Source organism: Chelonia mydas, chromosome 3, assembly GCF_015237465.2.
Source record: "Chelonia mydas isolate rCheMyd1 chromosome 3, rCheMyd1.pri.v2, whole genome shotgun sequence".
In the NCBI taxonomy this organism is placed as follows: Eukaryota; Metazoa; Chordata; order Testudines; family Cheloniidae; genus Chelonia; species Chelonia mydas.
In genome coordinates this window covers 144,302,197-144,324,497 of record NC_057851.1, presented here as the reverse complement: position 1 = coordinate 144,324,497, position 22,301 = coordinate 144,302,197, and the positions used below count along the sequence as shown (strand labels likewise).

General features: G+C 45.2%; 1 protein-coding gene across 2 annotated transcripts; it reads left to right on the top strand.

The window, feature by feature from the left end:
* The first annotated feature begins 1,243 nt into the window (after nucleotides 1–1,243).
* TCTE1 (t-complex-associated-testis-expressed 1) lies at nucleotides 1,244–19,784 on the top strand. 2 transcript variants are annotated; one of them, XM_037893505.2, is made up of 5 exons: nucleotides 1,244–1,331; nucleotides 10,175–10,451; nucleotides 14,279–14,847; nucleotides 16,348–16,797; nucleotides 19,123–19,784. In XM_037893505.2, exons 2-5 carry the CDS (start codon nucleotides 10,268–10,270, stop codon nucleotides 19,315–19,317), a joined length of 1,398 nt encoding a protein of 465 aa, XP_037749433.1. In that variant the 5' UTR covers nucleotides 1,244–1,331; nucleotides 10,175–10,267; the 3' UTR covers nucleotides 19,318–19,784. The 2 variants fall into 2 exon arrangements, with proteins under 2 accessions (XP_037749433.1, XP_043399426.1); XM_043543491.1 differs by having other exon boundaries at nucleotides 1,325–1,838.
* Nucleotides 19,785–22,301: the final 2,517 nt, after the last annotated feature.

Here is a 22,301-nt window from a genome sequence, read left to right as displayed (position 1 = left end):
TTTACACCAGTGCAAAGTGCATATCAAACATTACCAAATCCGAACAGCAATGTGTTACACCCACTTTGCCAGATGTAATGAATATGCGAGGGCCAGGCCAATGGACAATCAGACCTCCAGCATCTAAACATTACCCACAACAGCTCAGAGCAGGATGCAGTTCCCTCTGGAGCCCGGCAGTAGTGCTCTGAGTGTCATCTGTGCATGGGGTTGAAGGGGTCTCTAGCGACTCGGGGCTTGTCTGCACTTACAGCACTGCAGCTGCACCCATGCAGTTGCGCTCCTGTAATGCTTAGTGAAGACACTACCTACACCAATGGGAGAGCTTCTCCCGCCAGTGTAGGTACTCCCCATCCCTCCCCGAGAGGCAGAAGCTAGGCTGACAGAAGCCCTCCTGCCAACATAGCGCTGTTTACACTGGGAGTTAAGTCAGTATAACTGTGTCACTCTGGGTGTGGTTTTCCACCCGTCTGAGCAACATAGTTATACTGACATAAGTTTGTCCTGTAGACCAGGGCTAAGGCCTGGTCTACACACAGCTTTTACACAGGTATAGCTCTGTTGGTTTGGGATGCAATTTGTTTTACTGCTATTGTTGTACCAATATACCCCTAGTGTGAACACTTATATTAATATAAAGCTACCTTATACTAGTGTAGTTTATTCCCCTTCCTGAATGGGCATAGCTATACTGGTTAGGGTTGCCACCTGCCCAGGTTTTCCCAGGATCCTCCCTTTTTTGAGGAAGTTGTCCCAGGAAATCTGCCAGGGAGCTCTGCAGGCACTGCCAGCTGGCCAGTGCATGGGGTCAGGATCAGCGCAGATATCTCAGTTTTTTGTACCTCTGACAACCCCATTACCACCGTGAGCACCTTTACACCGGCCACACTCGGGGTCTGCATTGCTCTGGCTGTCTCGGGACAGCGTAACCTGCCTAAGCCTTGCAGCTTGTGCGTGTAGCCGAGGCTTGAGCCACGGCTTGTGCCGCCGGGGCGGCTGACTGCTGCAAATGTTGGGGCGCGGGGGGGGGGGTGACCCCTCCGCCTGTGGGGCCGCTGACCAGACCCATGCGTGGCTCTGGGGCGCCTCTGCACTGGGGGCAGGGGGTCCCCCCCGGCGGGGGCCAGGGCACGCGAGCCCCCAAACTCTGGGACTGCCCCCGCCCGCGGCACTGCGGGGCCGCCTCGCTTCCGGCCTCGGAATCCTCCCCCCCCGCCGGCCCCGCCCTCGCCCTCGCCCTCGCCCTTGACAACGGGCCGCTTCCCCAGCAACCGCGGCCGGGGCCGGCCTGCCAGGCCAGAGCAGCCCGAGGCGGCGCCCACCGGGAGGCGGTGAGAGGCTAGGGTCAGAGGGGAGAGCTCCCCCTCCCCGGCACACACGGGGGCGGGGGGGGCTGGCTGGGGCGGAAGCGGGGAGCCTCCAGACTCGGGGCGGGGGGGGAGGAGCAGCAGGTGTACTAGCTTACTCAGACCCGCCTCGCCCCCGGGCTGGGGTTTCCCGCCCCAGCCCAGAGGTTTCCCGCGGTCGGGGTGACGTCCCTGCCCAGGAGCTCCAGTTGGTCAGGGAATGGGCCCTAGAGCTGGTGGCAGAGGGCTCCACCCTGCCGTGAATGCCTAGAAATCCATGTGGGTCTGGAGGGGAGCCAGGGCTGGTTGCGGCTGCCCGCCCCCACGGCTCTCCCCCTCAGCCAGCTGAACAATTCCTTACAGAGGAAATTTAGGGAGTTTCTTCCCTACCCGGGTTATACCCACTTAGGGAAATACAGGGGCTTTGTGCTGTCAACTCCTTGGACAGGGACTGCCTGTAGTTGACTGGAGCACGCTGCCAAATGCCTATACGTAATAACCTCACAGAGTCTGCTAATTCACAAACTCGATACTTGTCATTTAAAAAACCCTCATCCCAATTTTCAGTGGGTGTTTAACAGAAGAGGTCATGCTGTAGTGAGGTCTATTACTGAGACTTCATTTCTTTTACAAAATATACCACAGTCAGTATGCTACTATGCTCTGGCATATTACTCTTATTAATCAGTACTAAATTATGCTTGTCAAAAGACATGATAAAGCATATTATGTGATGCTTTAAGTATGATTTCTTTAAATTGTGTTTGGTTGCCTACTCTTTAATTTGCAACATTTGGTAATCACACATGGGCCTGTCATTAGTACAAATTAGTGAGGTTCTGTTGCAAATTGGGACTCCAATACCATGGAGAAGGCTCAGTGTAAGAACTTAGGGAGAATACTTTTTAAAATACTTGATTTGAAAATCATTTCTGCCTTTGCTTACTTCCCAAAATCTGCATTGAGGCCCTCAGTTTCTTTTTTCCTCTGCTGGAGCTGATCACATCACTAACTCCTAAAATAGCATTTTTCAGCTTCTGGTGCTAGTAATGCTATCTGCAGTTATAGGAGAAACAGAACTGTGAGGGCTTGAAGTCAGATCTTGGCAGATAGAAAGCCCTTCAGTTCACCTTTAAGGACCCTGACATTTACAATATAGAAAGGAATGCCAGCAAGTCATTAGTGAGGAGAAGGGATCATGTTCTGGTTGTTAAAGCAAAGGCCTGGGAATTTAGAAATAAGTTCTATTCGTAGTATTGTCATGGGCTTCCTGTATGAGCCAGGCAAGTCACTTCCCCTCGCTGTACCCCATTACCCCCAACTGTAAAATCTGGAAATTATTTTGCCTACCTCAATGGGGGATTAAATTAACTGATTGTTAAGTACGTTGAGATCCTTGGATGGAAGGAGCTAAAGAAGGGCAAAGTATTGTTTTAATTAATTATTAAAATTAAGTGACCAATTAACTTTTATTGGGAGTCTAGAGAACAGCTTGATGGAGAGGAAAGAGGATAAAGTCATTGCTAGTTCAGGACGTTGCTAGAGCTAGATTTGACTTGGTTGAGCAAGCACTGACGTTTTTGGAAGTGGCTGGATATTCTCCTTGCCTCTCTGTTGACTCCATATATATGTGTATTCCCATCTTGGATGTCACCTTTCTCACAATTACTGCCACATAAAGTGCCCCTTCAAGGGTTGACAAGACAGTGCCTGCTACTGCTGACTAGCAAGTGTTGTCACAGGTGGTGGTGAATTCCCGAGCAGCTACCTTTCTTGTGGTGTTACTTCTTAAACACAATGACTTCCATCACTGAGGTGTGTCTGATATGTTGCTGATGACTCAGGGCACCTTAAGTAAAGGGAGATATAGAAGATAATTTTGTCTCTGGCATAGTTTGTTGTACTGTTCGTGTAAATAACCATGTTAGCAAATGGATGGCAAAGCTAATTCTGCCAGATCTGAACTTGACAGCTGTTTTCCAACATGACTGTAGCTAGCACACTTTCCTTGTGCAGTATATATGGGCGTGCATGTGAGTGTATAAAAAATTGAGAGCCATGCTATACACATTACATCTTAGAAGTCAACAGCATGGTTGCTTAATACAAATATAACATACATTGGCAAAAATGGCTCCCATAATTCACCACTGGTGGAGTTTCACCGGTGGTAGCAGTGGTGAGAATGCTAGACAGAGCTCAGGTGTATTTACTACTGTCATCCAGTCCTGCTCAGAGCAGATCTAGATATTGTGATAGTAAAAACACCTGCAGCTTAGCCAGTGTTTCCACAGTGCTAGAGCAATGGTGAGCAAACTCCCTAAAATTCTGGGTAGACAGGACCTAGATGTGGGTGCAAACTCTGTTGGGCTGTAATTGCTTGAAATAGTTTCAGATACATTTATGAGCTCTAGTGCTGACAGGGGCTTTATGTTTAGTCCATTTCTTGGACTGACTTATTGCTGTCAGGGGGCCCTGTGAAGTCAATGGGATTCTTTACGTTGACTTCAGTGGCACTGGATCAGGCACAAAAGCCAGAAACCTTTCTCTTTGAGCAGACTTCCTTATTTCTTACTTCATGCCTTGAAGAAGCTAGAATGATAACAGTCTAACCTGGAATCATTGGGTGGAATTATTTACCACCAGAGGAAATAGGTCTTTTTAGTAGTTTTATGCAGAAAGGCAAATTGCCTTAATCTGTGCATAAGTAAAATAGCTTGGGAATTTACTACCTGTCCAATTTAATTGCATATCATTTAATAAAACCTTTGTATTGTAAGTGATTTAAGTGTAGAGTAGGTGGAAAGGAGCATGCATTACTTTTATTGACTATTCTTGGCTTATCGATAATGTTGTGATGGGACCTACCCTCCATTAACTTATCTAATTCTTTTTTGAACGCAGTTATATTTTTGGCTTTCACAACGTCCCCTGGCAATGAGTTCCACAGACTAACTGCGTTGTGTGAAGAAGTACTGCCTATTAATTTTAATTGGGCGACCCCTAGTTCTTATGTTATGTGAAGGGGTAAATGACACTTCCTTATTTACTTTCTCCACACCGTTGATGATTTTATAGACCTCTATCATATCCCCCTTCAGTGATCTCTTTTCTAAGATAAACAGTCCCAGTCTTTTTAATTTCTCCTCCTATGGAAGCTGTTCCATATCCCTAATCATATTTGTTGTCCTTCTTTGAACTTTTTCCAGTTCTAGTATATCTTTTTTAGCATGGGATGACTAGAACTGCATGCAGTATTCAAGCTGTGGGTGTACCATGGATATATACAGTGTCACGATATTTTCTGTCTTATTATCTGTCCCTTTCCTAATGGTTCCAAATGTTCGGTTAGATTTTTGACAGCCATTGTACTTTGAGCAGGTGTTTTCAGAGAACTAACCACAATGACGCCAAGATCTCTTTCTTAAGTGGTAACAGCTAATTTTAGACCCATTCATTTTATGTGCATAGTTGGGATTATGTTTTCCAACGTGCATTACTTTTCACTTTATCAACATTGAATTTCATCTGCTATCCATTTCATCTGGATTTTGTTGACCAATCACCCAGTTTTGAGAGATCCCTTTGTAACTTCTTCACTGTCAGCTTAGGACTTAACTATCTTAATTTTGTATCATCTGCAAACTTTGCCACCTCCCTGTTTACCCCTTTTCCAGATCATTTCTCAATATGTTGAACAGCACTGGTACCAGTACAGATCCTTGGGGAACCCTGCTATTTACCTCTGTCCACTGTGAAAACTGACCATTTATTCCTACTCTTTGTTTCCTGTCTTTTAACCAGTCCATGAGAGGACCTTTCTTCTTATCCCATAACTGCTTACTTTGCTTACGAGACTTTGATGAGGGACATCATCAAAGGCTTTCTGGAGGTCCAAGTACACTATATCGATTGGATCATCCTTGACCACATGTTTGTTGACACCCTCAGAGAATTCTAATAGATTGGTGAGGCATGATTTCCCTTTACAAAAGCCATGTTGACTCTTCCCCAACGTATGTGTTCATCTATATGTCTGATTGTTCTGTTCTTTACTATAGTTTCAACCAATTTGCTTGGTACTGAAGTTATGCTTACTAGCCTGTAGTTGCCAGGATCACCTCTGGAGCCTTTTTTAAAAATCAGCGTTACATTAGTTATCCACCAGTCATCCACTACAGAGGCTGATTTATGCAATAGGTTATATATCGCAGTTCGGAGTTCCGCAATTTCATATTTGAGCTCCTTCAGAATTCTTGGGAGAATAGCATCTGGTCCTGGAGACATATTATTCTTATACATTTGTTCCAAAACCTCCTCTACTGACACCTCAATCTAGGGCAGTTCCTCTGATTTGTCATCTAAAAAGAATGGCTCAGGTGTGGGAATCTCCCTCACATCCTCTGCAGTGAAGAAGTTGTAATTTGCTTTTTAGTATCCATCCATCCATCCATCCAATGTTTAAATATTTGCGACGCAAACTCAGCTGCTGGAATTTGTTTGCCACATCAGTTATAGTTTTCTGTCTCAGATTCCTAAAGCCAAGATATAGGGGTACATGAGCCCAAATCAGTGAAAGAAGCCATTTCACGAAGGGATTTGTGTCTGGACTGGAAGCATCCAGAAAACCATGCCATTGAACAGGAGCAGGGGTATATGATTACCATGCCAAAGGTTGTGTGAATTGATTCAGTGTGATCAATGACTCAGCGTCAGACTTGGCACTCTACAACACCTTGGAGCCTTTGAGTTGATTCAGACACCTTTGTGGAATAATTATCATCCCATAACAACCTCGCTCCTGCTATATTCATGTTCATGCTGAATGCTAAGTAGGAACAATGGAGAACTGGAAACAGAGAGAAACATATTTTGTATCAAACCAATGATAGAAACATAGGGATCCAGTCTAGTGGCTGTATGATTACTACTGTGCAGCATCACATGTGGGATTTGTCTAGATTAGGAAAAGAGACTGAGGTTAGGTTTATTTAGATAACATGTGTTACCTAACCCCGAGCTAACCTTAATCTCTTTTCCTAATGCAGACTGACCCAAGATCTATTTAATTCACATCACCACTCAGATCAAAACAGAACATAGCATCCTGGGACATAGATTCCACAGGCCACAGCTCTGTTAAATCTGAGGGCACTTATGTACTGCATTTGGCCCAGAGGCAGCAGAAGCTACTTTGAATGAGGGGAGAGGGTCGAGGTGCTTCTGCATGGGGAGTGGGAAGAGTCAGAGGCAACAGGGAGAGGTCAGGGTGGCAGCAGGGAATACTTGGGGTGTGAGAGAGAGGATGGGGTGTAGTAGTGACTTGCTCCTCAGCGCCACAGCAGCTACCTCAGCTCCTCTGCCCCACACGCATGCACACAGTTTACAGGGAATGACTCGCAGTGGGGGAAACGTAGATCAGGCCCCACAGTATTTCCACTGTGTGGGCGCTAACCGCCTGCCATTCCACCGCCCCTGATTTGGCCTACAGGCTGCAATTTGGTCACTCTTGGCTGATTATTATTTAGTTACTTACCTTGCTTTACAAAACCAAATAAAGACAGGTTTCAGAGTAGCAGCCGTGTTAGTCTGGAACTGAAAAAAGAAAAGGAGTACTTGTGGCACCTTAGAGACTAACAAATTTATTTGAGCATAAGCTTTTGTGAGCTACAGCGCACTTCATTGGATGCATTCAGTGGAAAACAGTGTTCCTGTCGCAGGGAGTTTGCAGTCTAAGCTAAGGGAGGTGCTGTAGCATTGGGAGGACAAGGGTGAAAACAATTTGGTTATGTGGTCACATGGGAGAATGGTGCTGGTATCTTGGGGATGGTGTAGTTTGTTTTTTAAATATCTGTAAGACTCTAGGTTACAAACTTCACAGATTACAATGATCTATTTATTGATTAGTGCAGGATTCATATTACCTAATGAGGGATTTAGGAATTATACCTTTCCCCAATTTCATTGCCCTGGAAATGGAATATGCAATGTGGCTTTGTTTAGTTGGTCTCTAAAATCATTCCACATAGTCACTGTGCCATTAGTAAATTGACACTCAAACCATTTTCTGGGACATGACCATGAAGTAACTCTAGGCCATCTATGCTGTGCTTCAGTTTCTAAGTGCCAGCCTTTCTGGGACTGCTCCAGGAATGTAAGGAAAGCTGTCAGTAGCCACAGGAAACTGCAACTGGCTTGGGAAGTGTAGAAGTACCTGACACCTTTAAGAAAGCAGTAGGTAGAGAAAGGTCACTTGTCCCAATAGTCTGTCCTCTTCAATAAGATAGCAATGTCACCTGAATTCTTTAGTCCCTAAAGCCAGATTTTCAGGTGGTGTATATCCATTGCAGACAATGGAGCTACACTGATTTATGCCAGCTGAGAATCTGGCCCCTTCTCTTTTTCCCCACAGTTCTGGTTAGCTGTCTCTGAACACCCTTGGAAACTTCCTTTCTGTATTCAGAGCTCGTTGAAGAAATAGTTCTGTTTCACCACTACTTACTCTTCATTTCTGAATATTCTGGTTGCCTCCCCCCATTTCCCCTCACCCCCTTTTGGTGTGGTTTCCCTTCCTCCTGGGTGTACGTTCCTCCTCCTTTCAGCCTTTTCACTGCCACTTCCATAGATATCCCTATGCTAATTCCCCCACCATACCAGGAAACCTGACCTCCCCACCATCTTAGGCTGCCCTCTGTCTTCTCTCCTTCTCTGTAAACTGGCCGTCAACAAGTTTAGGCTTGAAATTAGACAAAGGTTCTACCCATCAGAGGGGTGCAGTTCTGGAACAGCCTTCCGAGGGGAACAACAGTGGCAAAAAACCTATCTGGCTTCAAGACTCAGCTTGATAAGTTTATGGAGGGGATGGTATGATGGGACTGCCTACAATGGCATGTGGTCCATCAGCGACTGCCATTAGCAAAAATCCCCAACAACTGGAGATGGGACACTAGATAGGGAGGGCTCTGAGTTACTACAGAGAATTCTTTCCCAGGTATTCGCCTGGGTCTTGCCCACATGCTCAGGGTCTGACTGCCATTTTGGGGGTGGGGAAGGAATTTTCACCCAGGTCAGATTGGCAGAGACCCTGGGGGTTTTTGCCTTCCTCTGCAGCATGGGGCACATGTCACTTTCAGGTTTAAACGAATGTAAATGGTGAATCTTCTGTAACTTGAAGTCTTTAAACCATGATTGGAGGACTTCAGTAACTCAGAGGTTAGGGGTCTATTTCAGGAGCGCAATGTGCAGAGGTCAGACTAGATGATCACAATGGTCCCTTCTGATCTTCAAGTCTATGAGTCTAAAGCCCAATAACTATCTACCATAACCTTATCCCTCATCGCCGATTCCCCACCAGCATATTAGCAGGTCACTGTCCTGTAGAACCTGCTGTGTGCTGTGAATACATATGAAGAAGCTTTTGCTGACTGTCTCTGCAATACAACACAAATCATTTCTCTTTGCTTCTCTAGTTCTTCTTAGCATTTCATAGAGCTCCTCTCTTCCTTCTTAGCAGGTTGTTTTATAATAATGTCCACAGACAGTTTGGGGGATCAGAGGACTGTCAAAACCTACTACAAAGGTTTCAAAGAAACAGGGACTAGTACTGACTGAGCCAGCACATATCAGTGCTATAAAGGAAGATGGAGCAGTCTCAAAAAGGGGAAAGAAATAATGAGCTTGATCTGTGTAGCACCATCTGCTTCTCTCCCTTTAAGGGAAAATGATGCATGGAATCAAAGCGAGGCTCAGCAGAGAGGTGTGGGGAGGGACATTGGGGCGTACGATTCTACATGGCTGCAGGCTTCTTTGTAGGATATTATTGGAGGGTCTTTTTGGATGAACATCTTGTCATGATCTAGTGCTCATTTCTAGAGTAGCCTTAAGTTCCATGTCAAACTGGGCTCCAAAGTGTAAATAAAGATCTGGACCTACCTCTCAGCTCCTGATTAGAAGGTATGTCACTTGTCTCAGACCCCCACAAATCTAAATCGTCCATTAGTATAAATTACTGCCATTGGCAATGCTGAATCAGGAAAGGGAGACAGGAGTATCTATCTTAGAGAAATGAAGGTACCTTGTTTCCTAGTCTATTCTTTGTCATGTCCCTCACCGGGAGTTTCTGCATTACTCTTTACAAGGCTGAGAGCTATGGGGGGATAGGGAAAAGGAAACTGGCAAATTTTACCCTCAAAAGGAAAAAAAAGAGAGTGTTGGTCTTTAGAGACATAGTGGGTGGAGGAGGGGACTGGCAGTCTATTCTGTTCCAGTTCCATTTGATGGATGGGATAACAGGCCCAGAAAGACTGACATTGGCTGCAGGTGTAGCAGGGTGAGGTCAACTAGGTCCACAGGCTCTCCTTTACCTCCTCGTTGCTAATATGGGGCCTGTCTGCCCCATCACACTGACTCCTCTCACAGGGTGTTGAAGCTCCAGTTAACAAATGTTCGTAAAGAGCACTGAAATCCTCGGATAGAAGGCAATGGGGAAGGGCAGTGAAAAAAATTGCAGATATAAATTAATACAGTTGCAATGAGCTTTAACCTCTAAAGCTCTTTATAGCAATACCATTGTATTATTTATTATGTTTATTACACAATGCCCCCATTGTGCTAGGTGCTGTATAAACATAAGAGCAATAGAAAGTCCCTGCCCTGAAGAGCTTACCATCTAAAATAGACAAGACAGACAAAGGGTAGCAGAAAAGGGTATCCAAAGTGTGCAGAGTGATGTCATGGGAGTGCCAACATTTTGTTGTTGTTGTTTGTATTAGTACCAGTGAGAGGCTCCAATTATTGGCCCTTTCTTAAACTTTTTTTTTTTCCCCCAGGAACCGTGGCTGGAAATGTGCTGGTGATACTGTCCTGATGCAGACTTTCCTTCTGTTTCATCTGCGGGGGTAGGGTTAGATTAGCACGTGAAGATGCAGGAGCCAGTTTCTGGAGACATGAATGTGGCCTCTCCCCCATTGAAAACATCAGTGGTGAACCCTGCAGCCAACCCCCGACGCATGCGACGAATCATTGCTGAGGATCCTGAGTGGTCCCTGGCCATTGTTCCACAACTCAGTGAGCTCTGCCTCCAGCACATCGTCAGCAACTTTGAAAGTAAGCCATGGTCCCTTCCCCACAGCAGTCCTGCGGACTGCATTATTCTACCTTGGGTTGTGGAGCCGGCTCACACTGTGTTCTCCGTCCTGCTGAGTGTCAAAGAAAGGGAAAGAGAGTGGGCAGAGGAAAAAATCTCTCCTGCTGCTCAGTAGCTAGACGTGTCTATGTAACTCCATTGGCTTCCATTGAGTTACATGGGCGATGAATTTGGCCCACTGGGACTACTGTGCAGAGTGGGAAGCTGCCCTGAACTCAGCCCATCATATCTGTCAGGCTGTTCTTCAGTTTCCCTCCATGCCCTGCTTGGACTCACTATATCAGCTTTTACCTTGACCACTGAAGTCAGATTTCTCTGCTCTTTGTCATCTCACACATTACAGTACCATCCAGGGGCCTGGTCAGGATGGGTCCCATTGTGCTGGGTGCTGTACAGACAGGTAGAACTATTCCCTGCCCCAGTTGAAGAATACAAGTAATGTATGAAGGGTGTGGGATATAAACTTATGATTTCACTAACATTTCCACAGCAATCAGCTGTGATGTTACAGCCCAAGAATGGTGACATCCTCAGGTGGAGAGTGTGCATCTGGACCAGATGAATTGCTAAGAAATAGCAAGGCTGCTAGTCTAGCATGCTGCCAGGTTAGGGTTCAGAGTTTGGGTCCTAAGCTGCCTGGATCTGGGAGCCCAGTGAGTCTGGAAAAGGAGTAACTTCCTTGGATCCTCAGTGATTGTGACGGGTTGGGTCACAGAAACCACCTTGGGACTGCCACCTGATGTGCTGAGACTACCTCTGAGCCCATTTTCCCTGGCAACTTGGGACTTCAGTACCCTGTCTTGTTGAGTCAGACACGCCAACCTGCTACAAACACAGACCCAGGTCTGAACCATGTCCCCCACAAGCTGCAGACTTAACTGAAAACAGCTTAAGAAGTGCTCCTGTCTCTAACACCCAGATATCCAGTTCCCAATGGGAGCCAAACCCCAAATAAATTAATTTTACTCTGTATAAAGCTTATACAGGGTAAACTCGTAAATTTTATAACACTGATATAACACCTTTATAACACTGATAGAGAGATATGCACAGCTGTTTGCTCCCCCAGGTATTAATTACTTGCTCTGGGTTAATTAATAAGTAAAAAGTAATTTTATTAAATATAAAAAGTAGAGGATGGTTCCAATAATCAAAGTACAGAACAAAGTAAATTACCAAGCAAAATAAAACAAAAACACGCAAGTCGAAGCCTAATACAGTAGGAAACTAAATGCAAGTAAATCTCACCCTCAGAGATGTTCCAATAAGCTTCTTTCACAGACTAGAGTCCTTCCTAGTCTGGGTCCAGCAATCACTCACACCCCCGTAGTTACTATCCTTTGTTCCAGTTTCTTTCAGGCATCTCTTTGGGGTGGAGAGGCTATCTTTTGAGCCAGCTGAAGACAAACCGGAGGGGTTTCCAGGGCCTTTTATATTCCCTGTCATGGGCGGAAACCCCTTTGTTTACCTGTGCAAAATCACAACAACAAGTTGAAGTCTGTAGCCACCTGGGCAAGTCACATGTCTATGGATGATTCCTCTTTTTGCAGGCTGATGCCTTAGTTTACATGTTAGTTTGAACGTTCCCAAGAAAGCTGAGATGTGGATTGGCATCTCCCAAAGTCCATTGATAGTTAAGTGTTTCTTGATGGGGCACTTACTGAGAATAGTCCTTTCTCAGGAAGCTGACCAAATGCTTCACTGAGGCTACTTAGAATCAAACAAGTACATAGCCAATATTCATAACTTCAGACACAAAAATGATGAACACATACTGTCATAAATATAAAGGGAAGGGTAAACACCTTTAAAATCCCTCCTGGCCAGAGGAAAAACCCTTTCACCTGTAAAGGGTTAAGAAGCTAGGATAACCTCGCTGGCACCTGACCACAATGACCAATGAGGAGACAAGATACTTTCAAAGCTGGAGGGGGGGAGAAACAAAGGGTCTGGGTCTGTCTGTGTGATGCTTTTGCCGGGGACAGAACTGGAATGGAGTCTTAGAACTTAGTAAGTAATCTACCTAGATATGCATTAGATTCTGTTTGTTTAAATGGCTGAGAAAATAAGCTGTGCTGAATGGAATGGATATTCCTGTTTTTGTGTCTTTTTGTAACTTAAGGTTTTGCCTAGAGGGATTCTCTATGTTTTTAATCTAATTACCCTGTAAGGTATTTACCATCCTGATTTTACAGAGGTGATTCTTTTTCACTTTTTCTTCTATTAAAATTCTTCTTTTAAGAAACTGAATGCTTTTTTCATTGTTCTTAAGATCCAAGGGTTTGGGTCTGTGGTCACCTATGCAAATTGGTGAGGATTTTTATCAAACCTTCCCCAGAAAAAAGGGGGTAAGATTTGGGAGGATTTTGGGGGGACAGACATTTCCAAACAAACTCTTTCCTAATAATAATAATAATACCGGTGTTAGATGTTTGGTGGTGGCAGCGAAAGTCCAAGGGCAAAGGGTAAAATAGTTTGTACCTTGGGGAAGTTTTAACCTAAGCTGCTAAAAGTAAGCTTAGGAGGTTTTCATGCAGGTCCCCACATCTGTACCCTAGCGTTCAGAGTGGGGAAGGAACCTTGACACATACAGACAGCATAATCATAACCAGCAAACTACAACCTTTCCATAGACATCCCTCTTGGCCTTCTCTGGACAAGAACTGGTGCAACCATAGGACCCTGGTTGCAACAATGATCTATACTTTCACAGTTTATGTCAATAACTTCAGTGATGCTCTCTGCCCGACTCAGAAAAGTGGCATTGAAGGCCTCAGAAAGGGTTTGACTAAGAGAGGGTCACTGCAATGTGAGGATGTTAGTGTGTGGGAGGAAATGGAGGGAATACTGGAAGAAGTCTCCGAGCAAAGCCACAGCGCTCTTCTTATTTAGATATCTTTAGTAGAGAGAGAAAGTAGGAACTCAGCTTTGCTTCTCAGAATAAGATTTTCCATGTGCAGACAGGTCTCTCTGTTTTTAGTCTCTATGATTCCATCATGGTGATGATAATTAATAAAAATCAGGTATATAGTGCTGTAAGTGTATATGGCACTCTATAGAAATTCCCTGTCCCCAGAGAGCTTCCAGTGTCAGTGAGATGAGATGAGAGATAGGACAGAGGTTCAAGGCAGAGGGTTGAAGAGAGATTACTGGGGGAGAAGGGAACATTTTTCTGAATAAGGTAGGTTTGAAGGAGGAGATAGAGAGTGCTTGGTGGGCAAAAAATGGGTAACTTTTAGTAGAATATACAATGGTGCAAAGCCAAGAGAAGTTTTATAAAGAACGTCTAAAGAACCCAGACCCAAAATTTTCTCCTTTAAAAGGTTATCATCCTATGGGGAAGTTCTCTAAACAATGAGCCAAATTCTGCTGTCACATATACTGGTGTAAATCCAGAGCAACTCCATTCATATTAGTGATGTTATTCTGGATTTACCTTGGTGTACTAGAGGAGAATTTTCCATTAAATATCTATTTAGACAACAAAAAGTCCACCACCTAGAAATAAAAATACAAAATCACTATCCACAGTTTGTGTAGGACCGACAATATTTTTTTGGTGTGGTACTATGGGAGTAGCAGAAGGGAGCACAAATTAACAGATGCTATTCCCAAACAGCATATAAAATCAATGATTGCCAAATGGTAAAAAACTTATGTCAATAGGTCTGGGTTAGAATATTACTCACCATGATATTTCTAGGGGAACTGGATTAGTGAACATACCCGCCCCTCAGATTCAGAATGCTTTTGGGGAGTAACCTCTCCTCTTCATTATTCCCTACAGAGAATCCTGTCGTGGACTATCTCCGGCCAGAGCACCAAAGGAAGGTGCTGGACAGGATTTCCACAGGCCTGCCCCTCACAGTGACCGCCAACCTGATCAGCGACGAAGGCTACTGGAAGAGGTGCTGTACTGAGCGATGGGTGGTGTGTGATGTCTCCCGCTATGGGGGCAGCTGGAAGCGGATGTTCTTTGAACGCCACCTGGAGAACATCCTGAAGTACTTCATCCCTAACACAACCGACCCCAGTCAAGTCCTGGAGGTCATCCCACTTTGCAAGGAGTATGTGAGGAAGCTGGAAATCGATCAGTTCCTCCCACCAGTGAAGCTGGATCAGAATAAGGAAGAGGATGACATGTCCGATTCTGGGAGTGATGTTGGGGTCGATGAATTCTGCATGCATCACTATGATCTAGGAGTGCTCACTGCTGCCCTCTCTCACCTAGAAGAGCTGCATCTGACATATGGTGTGAAAGACTGTGGCATGAACTTCGAGTGGAGCCTCTTTGACTTTACCTATCAGGACTGTTGCTCTCTGGCCAATGCTTTCAAGAAGTGCCACACCTTGAAAGTAACTTGCCCAAAACTGATTTTTTAACATTTATATTTTAAAGGATAAACTAAAACAGGGACAGAGTACCCTTGCAAAGAGCCAAGAGACCAGTTTTACCTGCTGCTCACCATTAGTCTGCCCAGTCCAGTGGATGGCTTCCAAATGTTTGACTCAAATAATTTGACTGTCTTTGGCAAATTTTCTAATTTGGTGCCTAAGTATATTCATAGGATGCAATTCACTGTAACATGTAGGGGCCAAAGCCAAATCACAAAAACTGGTAGAGTATTTGAAATGCATTTGATGCCACACAATGGGAAACATTAAGAGCGGGTTTAAGCAAGTCTGTATTTGTTGAAATTGATAGGGCTGCCTGCACCAGGTTTGAATTTGGCCAAGTGAGTGGAAAGTCAAGATGTGAAGCATCCTTTCCCCCTCAAGCCAGGCTGTCTGCTAGCTAAGGGCAGGGCCTTTCCCCTTTGCAGTGCCTGTCTAACTTCATGTTTGAAATGAGACTAACTTGGTGGCCTGTAATTTAATATCCTGCTAGGTGCTGTTTGTTATCATGTGTTGTGTGAGGTTCAGTAAGGCCTGTGTCTTACTAACGTGAGCAACCCCCTCCCCCCATATAAAATGTGTTCTCTGTAGATCAGGAGGGAAGGAGCAGTCCTGTTGCACCTTCCTGCACAATCCTGGATGGGGATAAGCAAAGGGAGCCAGTTCTCTGTTAGGCCAGTCTCTTAACTTTCATGAGCAAATACATGCAATATGTAACTTAAAGATAAAAATGTGACAGGACGTCACACAGCAGCACAGACACCCCAAAACACCGTGGGGAGATGTTAGAACTCCCAGCACGGAGGATGCTTCTCTCTGGACAATAGTGTAACCCTCAACTCCGTGGTTATTCCAGTACAGAGATTCTGCCCCACAAAATCATAGACAGGTAGGGCTGGGAGGAACCTCAAGAAGTCAAGTCCAGTCCCTTGTGCTGAGGCAGGACCAAGTAAACTTAAGCCGTCCCTGACAGGTGTTTGTCCAACCTCTTCTGAAAACCTCCAATGATGGGGATTCCACAGCCTCCCTGGGAACCCTATTCTAGAGTTAACTAATTCCGGAGTGTAACTAATTGACACATCACAATTCAGAGAAAAGGCAGAATAATCTGACCCCTCGCTCTCTGGATGGATTGACAGGTTCTGCAACTGCCTTCCACCATTAGGTGCAATGAGCTCTTCTATGGCCACAGAGATCCCATTGTGGGGCCCTTTTGTGACTGCCCCCACTAGGGAACCTTGCAAACATGTACCTATTATATTTCAGTTAGAGGTCAAACAGTGGCTGTTAAATTTGAAGTTAAGATGGATTTGGCATTGCTCTCTAGGGAGGTTAGGTGCCCAATTCCCTTTGACTTTCAGTTGAATTTGGGCACCTAACTCATTTAGGCTTCTTCAAAATCCCTCCCAAAATGATGGTAGTTGCTGTGCCAACAAGCGTAACCATATTTTTCTTCCACAGGTCTTCAAGCTGTGCCGGAGCAAAGTGGATGACGAAAAGAGCCGGATGCTGATACGGAATTTGTTAGATCACCCATGTTTGGTGGAGCTGGACTTGTCCCACAATCTAATCAGGGACCGGGGAGCACGAGCCATTGGCAAACTGATCAACCACAGCAAGCTAGAAATTCTCAACCTGTGTAATAACCGGATCCGGGCCCCAGGAGCCCAGGCTATTGCTCATGCCCTAGCCAAGAATTCTACGCTGACCTCTCTGAACCTGCGCATCAACTGCATTGAGGATGAGGGTGGCCAGGCAATAGGCCATGCCCTGCTGACTAATGCCACCTTGACATCTATCCATCTGGGAGGCAACGAGTTGTCAGAACCGACAGCTACGCTTTTCTCCCAGGTCCTTGCTCAGAACACAGCTCTGACTAGCATCAACCTTGCATGCAACCACATAGGGCTGGTAAGCAGCTTTCCTGCTTAAAAGAGAAATTGCTTCCGTCTGCTGCCACTACAGCAGCTAGTGCAGTCCAACTTAAGCATCTGTCTGGATGATTTGACATAAAGCAGATGCAGAGCTTCTTTGGTCTGCAGACTGCTGCCCCTCACCAAGGAGCCAAATTTAGCTCCATCTCACACACTGCCAAGGTGATCTTGCTTTGATTATTATAAATTATTGGCAGCAGAGAAGCTGAGGTTACAGCAAATATCACTTAAAAAAGGAATCCCACATTGTTTCACACTCCCTGCACTCTTTATATATAACGAGACCCTCAAGTTGAACCTTGTATTTTGTGAATTTGGCCTTTAGGAAATTGAGAGTTTTGTTCCCAAGTTAAAGAGAGGCCCAGGAAATTCAGGGAATATTTCTGAAACCGTCATGGCTTCATCATGGTACGAAGGCATCACCCTTATAATCTCCCGCTGGTATTGATAGATCAGCGTTGTTAGAAAACTGGCTCACTTGCTGAATTTATGTAAGTCTCTGCTCTGCTACTGAGTCACCATGTGGCTTTGGCCAAAGTTTTCATATCCGTATGCCTAATATTCAACTCTTAAATCCAAGTGGCCTGATTTTCAAAACTGGTGGGCATTCACAAATCTCATCGAAGTCACTGGTGGTGCTCAGCTTCTCTGAAAATCAGGTCACTTCTATTTAGTTGGCTACATGTGAATAAAGAATCCTAAATCTAGGCATCCATGTTTGAAAATGGCCTCTAAGCTCTTTGCCTCAGTTTCCCCATTGGTAAAATGGAAATAGTAAAACCTACTGTACCTGTCTGCCCAGCTCATGGGGGAGCTGACAATTTATTAGCCAATGTTTTTAAAGAGCTTTGAAGACAGCAAGCATTTTATTGGTTCTAATTCTTATTAGCCTCTAGGAAAGAGCTAGAACATAATAATCGAAGGAGAAAAGGGTGTTCTAAAGGGTTGAGGTTTATCCTTGGAAATAATAACCCTAATGCTTAGCACCTTCCATCCAAGGGTCTCAAAGCACTTTGCAGATGTTCATTAGTGAAGCCCTAGAACACCCTGAGAAGTGGGTCAGTATTATTGTCTCCATTTTACAGAGGAGGAAACAGGGGCACAGGCAGAGAAAGTGACTTGCCTGAGGTGTCACAGTGTTCAGTGGTAGAGCTGGAAATGGAACCAAGGAGTCCTAACTCCCAGCCCCCTGTTGTAACCATTAGATACACTTCCCTCCCAACATGGGACTCCAAGCGAGGAGTTGTGACTCCCAGGCCCCTGGTCGAACCACCAGAGGCACAGCAAACTCAGGCCTTGGTTATGTACCTGCATTCCTGTTGATTTCAAAGGTAGACTCCTTCCCTTCCTTTCCCACTTCCTGCCCTCTCTCAGGCAGGTCAAAGGCAGTGGGAGGCTGGGGGCAGGAGGAGTGGTCACAGAGGGTAGGAGCTAAGGTGACCAGATGTCCTGATTTTATAGGGACAGTCCCAATTTTGTGGGCTTTTTCTTATATAGGCACGTATTACCCCCCACCCCCGTCCTGATTTTTTACACTGGCTATCTGGTCACCCTAGCAGGAGCAGCATGTTCATTTGGTATCTGATAGATATTGATTGACAATACCTAAGATTCAACACCTCCAGGAAACATCTGTTGGTCCAATCCCTGGAGTGTGTTGACAGGTGAGGTAGGTAATGGTACCAAGGTGAGCTGCCTCCCAAAGCTCTAGAACTCCTAAGATCTCTGCCAGATTTTCTATCGCAGCTTGAATGTCCTCAGTGGATTGAACTTCAGTTGTGTGGGAGGCTCTGCCTCGCCACCGATGTCCCCAGGAGATGGTTTCTGAAAAGGAGGCTATCTGAGTGGACCTCTCTTGACATTCGCTGGAGTAGGAATGGTATATCTAATTGTGCTGGTGTTGACATTAACTAGCAGTGAGCTGATGAATGGGTGACCAGATACACCAGCATGGCTCTGTCAGGTTATCATCTCAGTCTTAACCAGCCATGAGCCTGAGAACTGCTGACATGATACCCAGAGGGAGCCATTAGTGTGTGCACTGCATAAGGTTACACTCCCTTTCTGTTTCCCTGCCAGTAATGTTTCAGTCTTGCCGAGAAATAAGATACCCCATGTTTTGCTTATTGTCATGTACTCCTGCTTTGGACATGTGAGATGGAAATGCACATGCTCCTTTCTCCCCTACTCCACTTGCAGGCAGTAGGTGAGTGCCGGTGAAAGGCACTCTGGGGATTGGGGGACATGAAGCAGCAAGCCTGCCCTGGTCTGCACTTCACATCCATCTCCTTTCTGATTCCAGGATGGTGGGAAGCAGCTGCTGGAAGGAATGTCAGATAACAAGACCGTGACTGAATTTGACCTGCGGCTGGCAGAGGTGGGGCAAGAGAGCGAGTACCTCATTAACCAAGCCCTGAAGGCTAACCAGGAAATTGCCCGTCTGAAAACCTTTCACCAGTCAAACTCCTTGAAAGAGAAATCCCCAGATCTGGATTAGCCTGTCACATGCCCTTATTTACCACTGTAGCCTTTGAAATGAAATGTTTTTCCTCATTGGGCAGCTGTGGCCATATGATATTAATTCATGGTTGCGGGAGGGGTAAGAAAATGTAACAGACAGCGTGGTGTCAAGGCCTAGGCCCTACCTGGCAGTTGGATCCCTAAGGAGATTTCTCACTGGCTCCTTCACACAGTATGGTCAAGGGTTTCCATGTAACGTCACTCCTCCATCGCAGCAGTGCTGCTGGATTGTGTGCTGTTGACACCTGTCCATAGGGAACCATGCTGATTACCCCCAGGTGTGGCTGATTACACTCAGATGTGATTTCAGCGTAGTTCCTAGCTCTCACAGACTGGCCTGAAAATTCATCTCCTGGAATTAGTCTCAGAATATGTTTTTCTTTATATAACCTTTTCAGTTATTTTTTCTTACAATAAAATAACTAAAACAGGGAATTATACATATCCCACTGTATTGGCTACTATTCTTACCAATGAAATCAACTGGCAGTCTATGATAGGCACACTACAGTAGCCTGTGGACCACTAGCAGTCTGAGGCGAGTTGTCACATGGTGTTGGGGCCTTCTTTGTTTCCAACTGCTAAATAGCATTAAAAAACTCAAGCCATGTTCACTACTGGTCTAAATGTTTCCTCTCCAGGTGAGCAATGGTAGTTGCAGTTTGGATGTTATGTGACTGTGACGGGAGATACAGAGACTGTGTGTGGGTATTAAAAATGTGGGTTGTGTTATGAACAGAGTTGAGAAACCAGTGTATACAGAACAGTTAAGAAGCAGGAGGGAAGAGTTAATGCATTACATACCAGATGCCATGTTCTAGAGGAAGATTGTACATATTGGGCCAGATTCATGCCTGGTGTACCTCCACTGACTTGAATGAGTTTACAGGTGGGATGGACTTGTCCTCACCCATAGTTAGATTCTGGATTGTCCTGGGTCTGTAGAACAAGTGCTAATCCTCAAAGTTCTGAGTAAGTGAACCCTGTTGCTTATAACTTGTTTTGGTGTCCTGGTAAATAGGTAAAGCTCATTGAGCTCATTTACTAATACCTAATTAGTTCAGGTGTCATCACATGTGAGTTTTCCATTAGACAGTCATGAATTTAGGGCAAACTTTTTCTCTCAGTCCAAACATTGTGATTGCATCAATGTAGCACTCAGTGAGGTGCTTATCTTTGCTGATCCTCAGTGAAAATGGAGCTGGGGAGAGTTTGAGGCACTTGCTATGCCTAGAAATCAGCTTTGACCTGGAACCTAAAGATTATATATAATGGGGCATTCTACAAACAATGTAAACTTGGGCTGCCTTAAGTGAGTATTGTTTTGGACCGTTAGATAACAGCTTTGGCAATATTTTGTTTCCACCTGTAGAGGAAAATCAAATCTTTAGATAACATGAATTTATTGCTTATGGAGTATTTGTGAGTGGTAGTGAGAACTCTAGCTCACCCAGTCACCTGTATTTCTGTCTTGTCTTTGTTCCAAACTTGTTGTGTAGGATATTTTTCAGCCATAATTTTCCAGAGGATTGTGTAAACTTTACTAGTAGAACAAATTCTTCATTAACAACATCCTAAGCGGGTTGATAACCTCTCTAATGTGGAACTGCAAAACACGTGCTTTGCATTGTGATGTCATCCTGGCATGTGGGTTAATGTGGGGTAGTAATTGGATCTGATGTGGCTTCATGGAGGCAACTTGCCTCTGAATTCGGACCCCCAAAGTTCTTGAGACCTGGTTATGATTCCTGTGGTGCCATCCAGGTTTTGGAAAGCATTCCAGTAATAAGTGCAAGCCAAGACCATTGAGGGGGAGTAAGCCCAAGCAACAGCCTTTTGTCCCCACAGTGAAACAGCGCAGCATCTTCCAAGCAAAGTGGCCCGTTCCAGATCTGACCTTCAGGCCATGCTGCTATTTCAGGCTTTTCCTGAATGGTGGGTTAAACAGGGTATGTAGAGGTTGGGGAGGGGAGAATGTTGTTTGTTGCAGGTCCGAAACTTTTCTCTGCTTATTGACCCAGCTGAGGCTTTGAATATATTTTTACAAACACTGTCTAGCATTCTAGACAGACGTGTGATGACGCTAACGAGCTATGTTCCATAAACAATAGATCTCCCCCTCTTAGGAAGGGTTATGTGCTGTTCTGCCTTTGCTCCTCAGTGGCATTGCTGTGGGAACTGGTGAGGCTCGTTTTGAATAGGACACTTGTCTTAGGGAGGGTGGCTGTTTTTAACCAAACTTTTTTTTTTTAATCTTGGGGTAGGAGGAGCTGTAACATCCCAGCCAGAACCCATGCAGCTCTGTGTACCCTGCTCAGGGGAAAGCCAAGCTGTCTTGCTGAAAACAAAGCTGCTTCCCCTGCATTCAGAGGGAGGGCTCCCCACCTATCACAACTGGAAGGAAGGGAAGCGAAGGAGTAGTGGCATAAGAGTAAGAGGAAGCCAGGGCTCTGTCTCCTCGCTCACACGCTTCTTCCCTGGAGGGGAAAATACTTGTTGGGCCCAGTCTATTGGCCACCTGAGGAGGGTGATGGGAAAGGGGCCACTTGATTGACTCCCCAGGTCCTTTGATCCCTCCTGCAAGAATGCTGAGCCATGGCAGGCCTCACAGAATAATGTCCTTTTGCCTCTGTGTACAGGGGGGTCTGGTCTCGTCCTACTTGTCCTATGTTCACTACCAGTGAATAACATTACAGAGTCTCTGACACGAACAAACCCACAGCTGAGGCCGGAGTCAGTGAATCATCTGGAACTTTTATTACACCGATTTGGTTTACAATCTTTGTACTTTGATATTTCCAACAGAAAAGGCAACATTGTGATATACCGTTTGTACAGAGAGAGAGAGACAGACAGAGAGAGCTAGATCATATTGACATATTTAAAAGTAAAAACTGTTCCCAGTGCTCACTAAAGAGTTTGTTAGACAGATCCCCGCCGGTGCTTCACTCCACGCAGCAG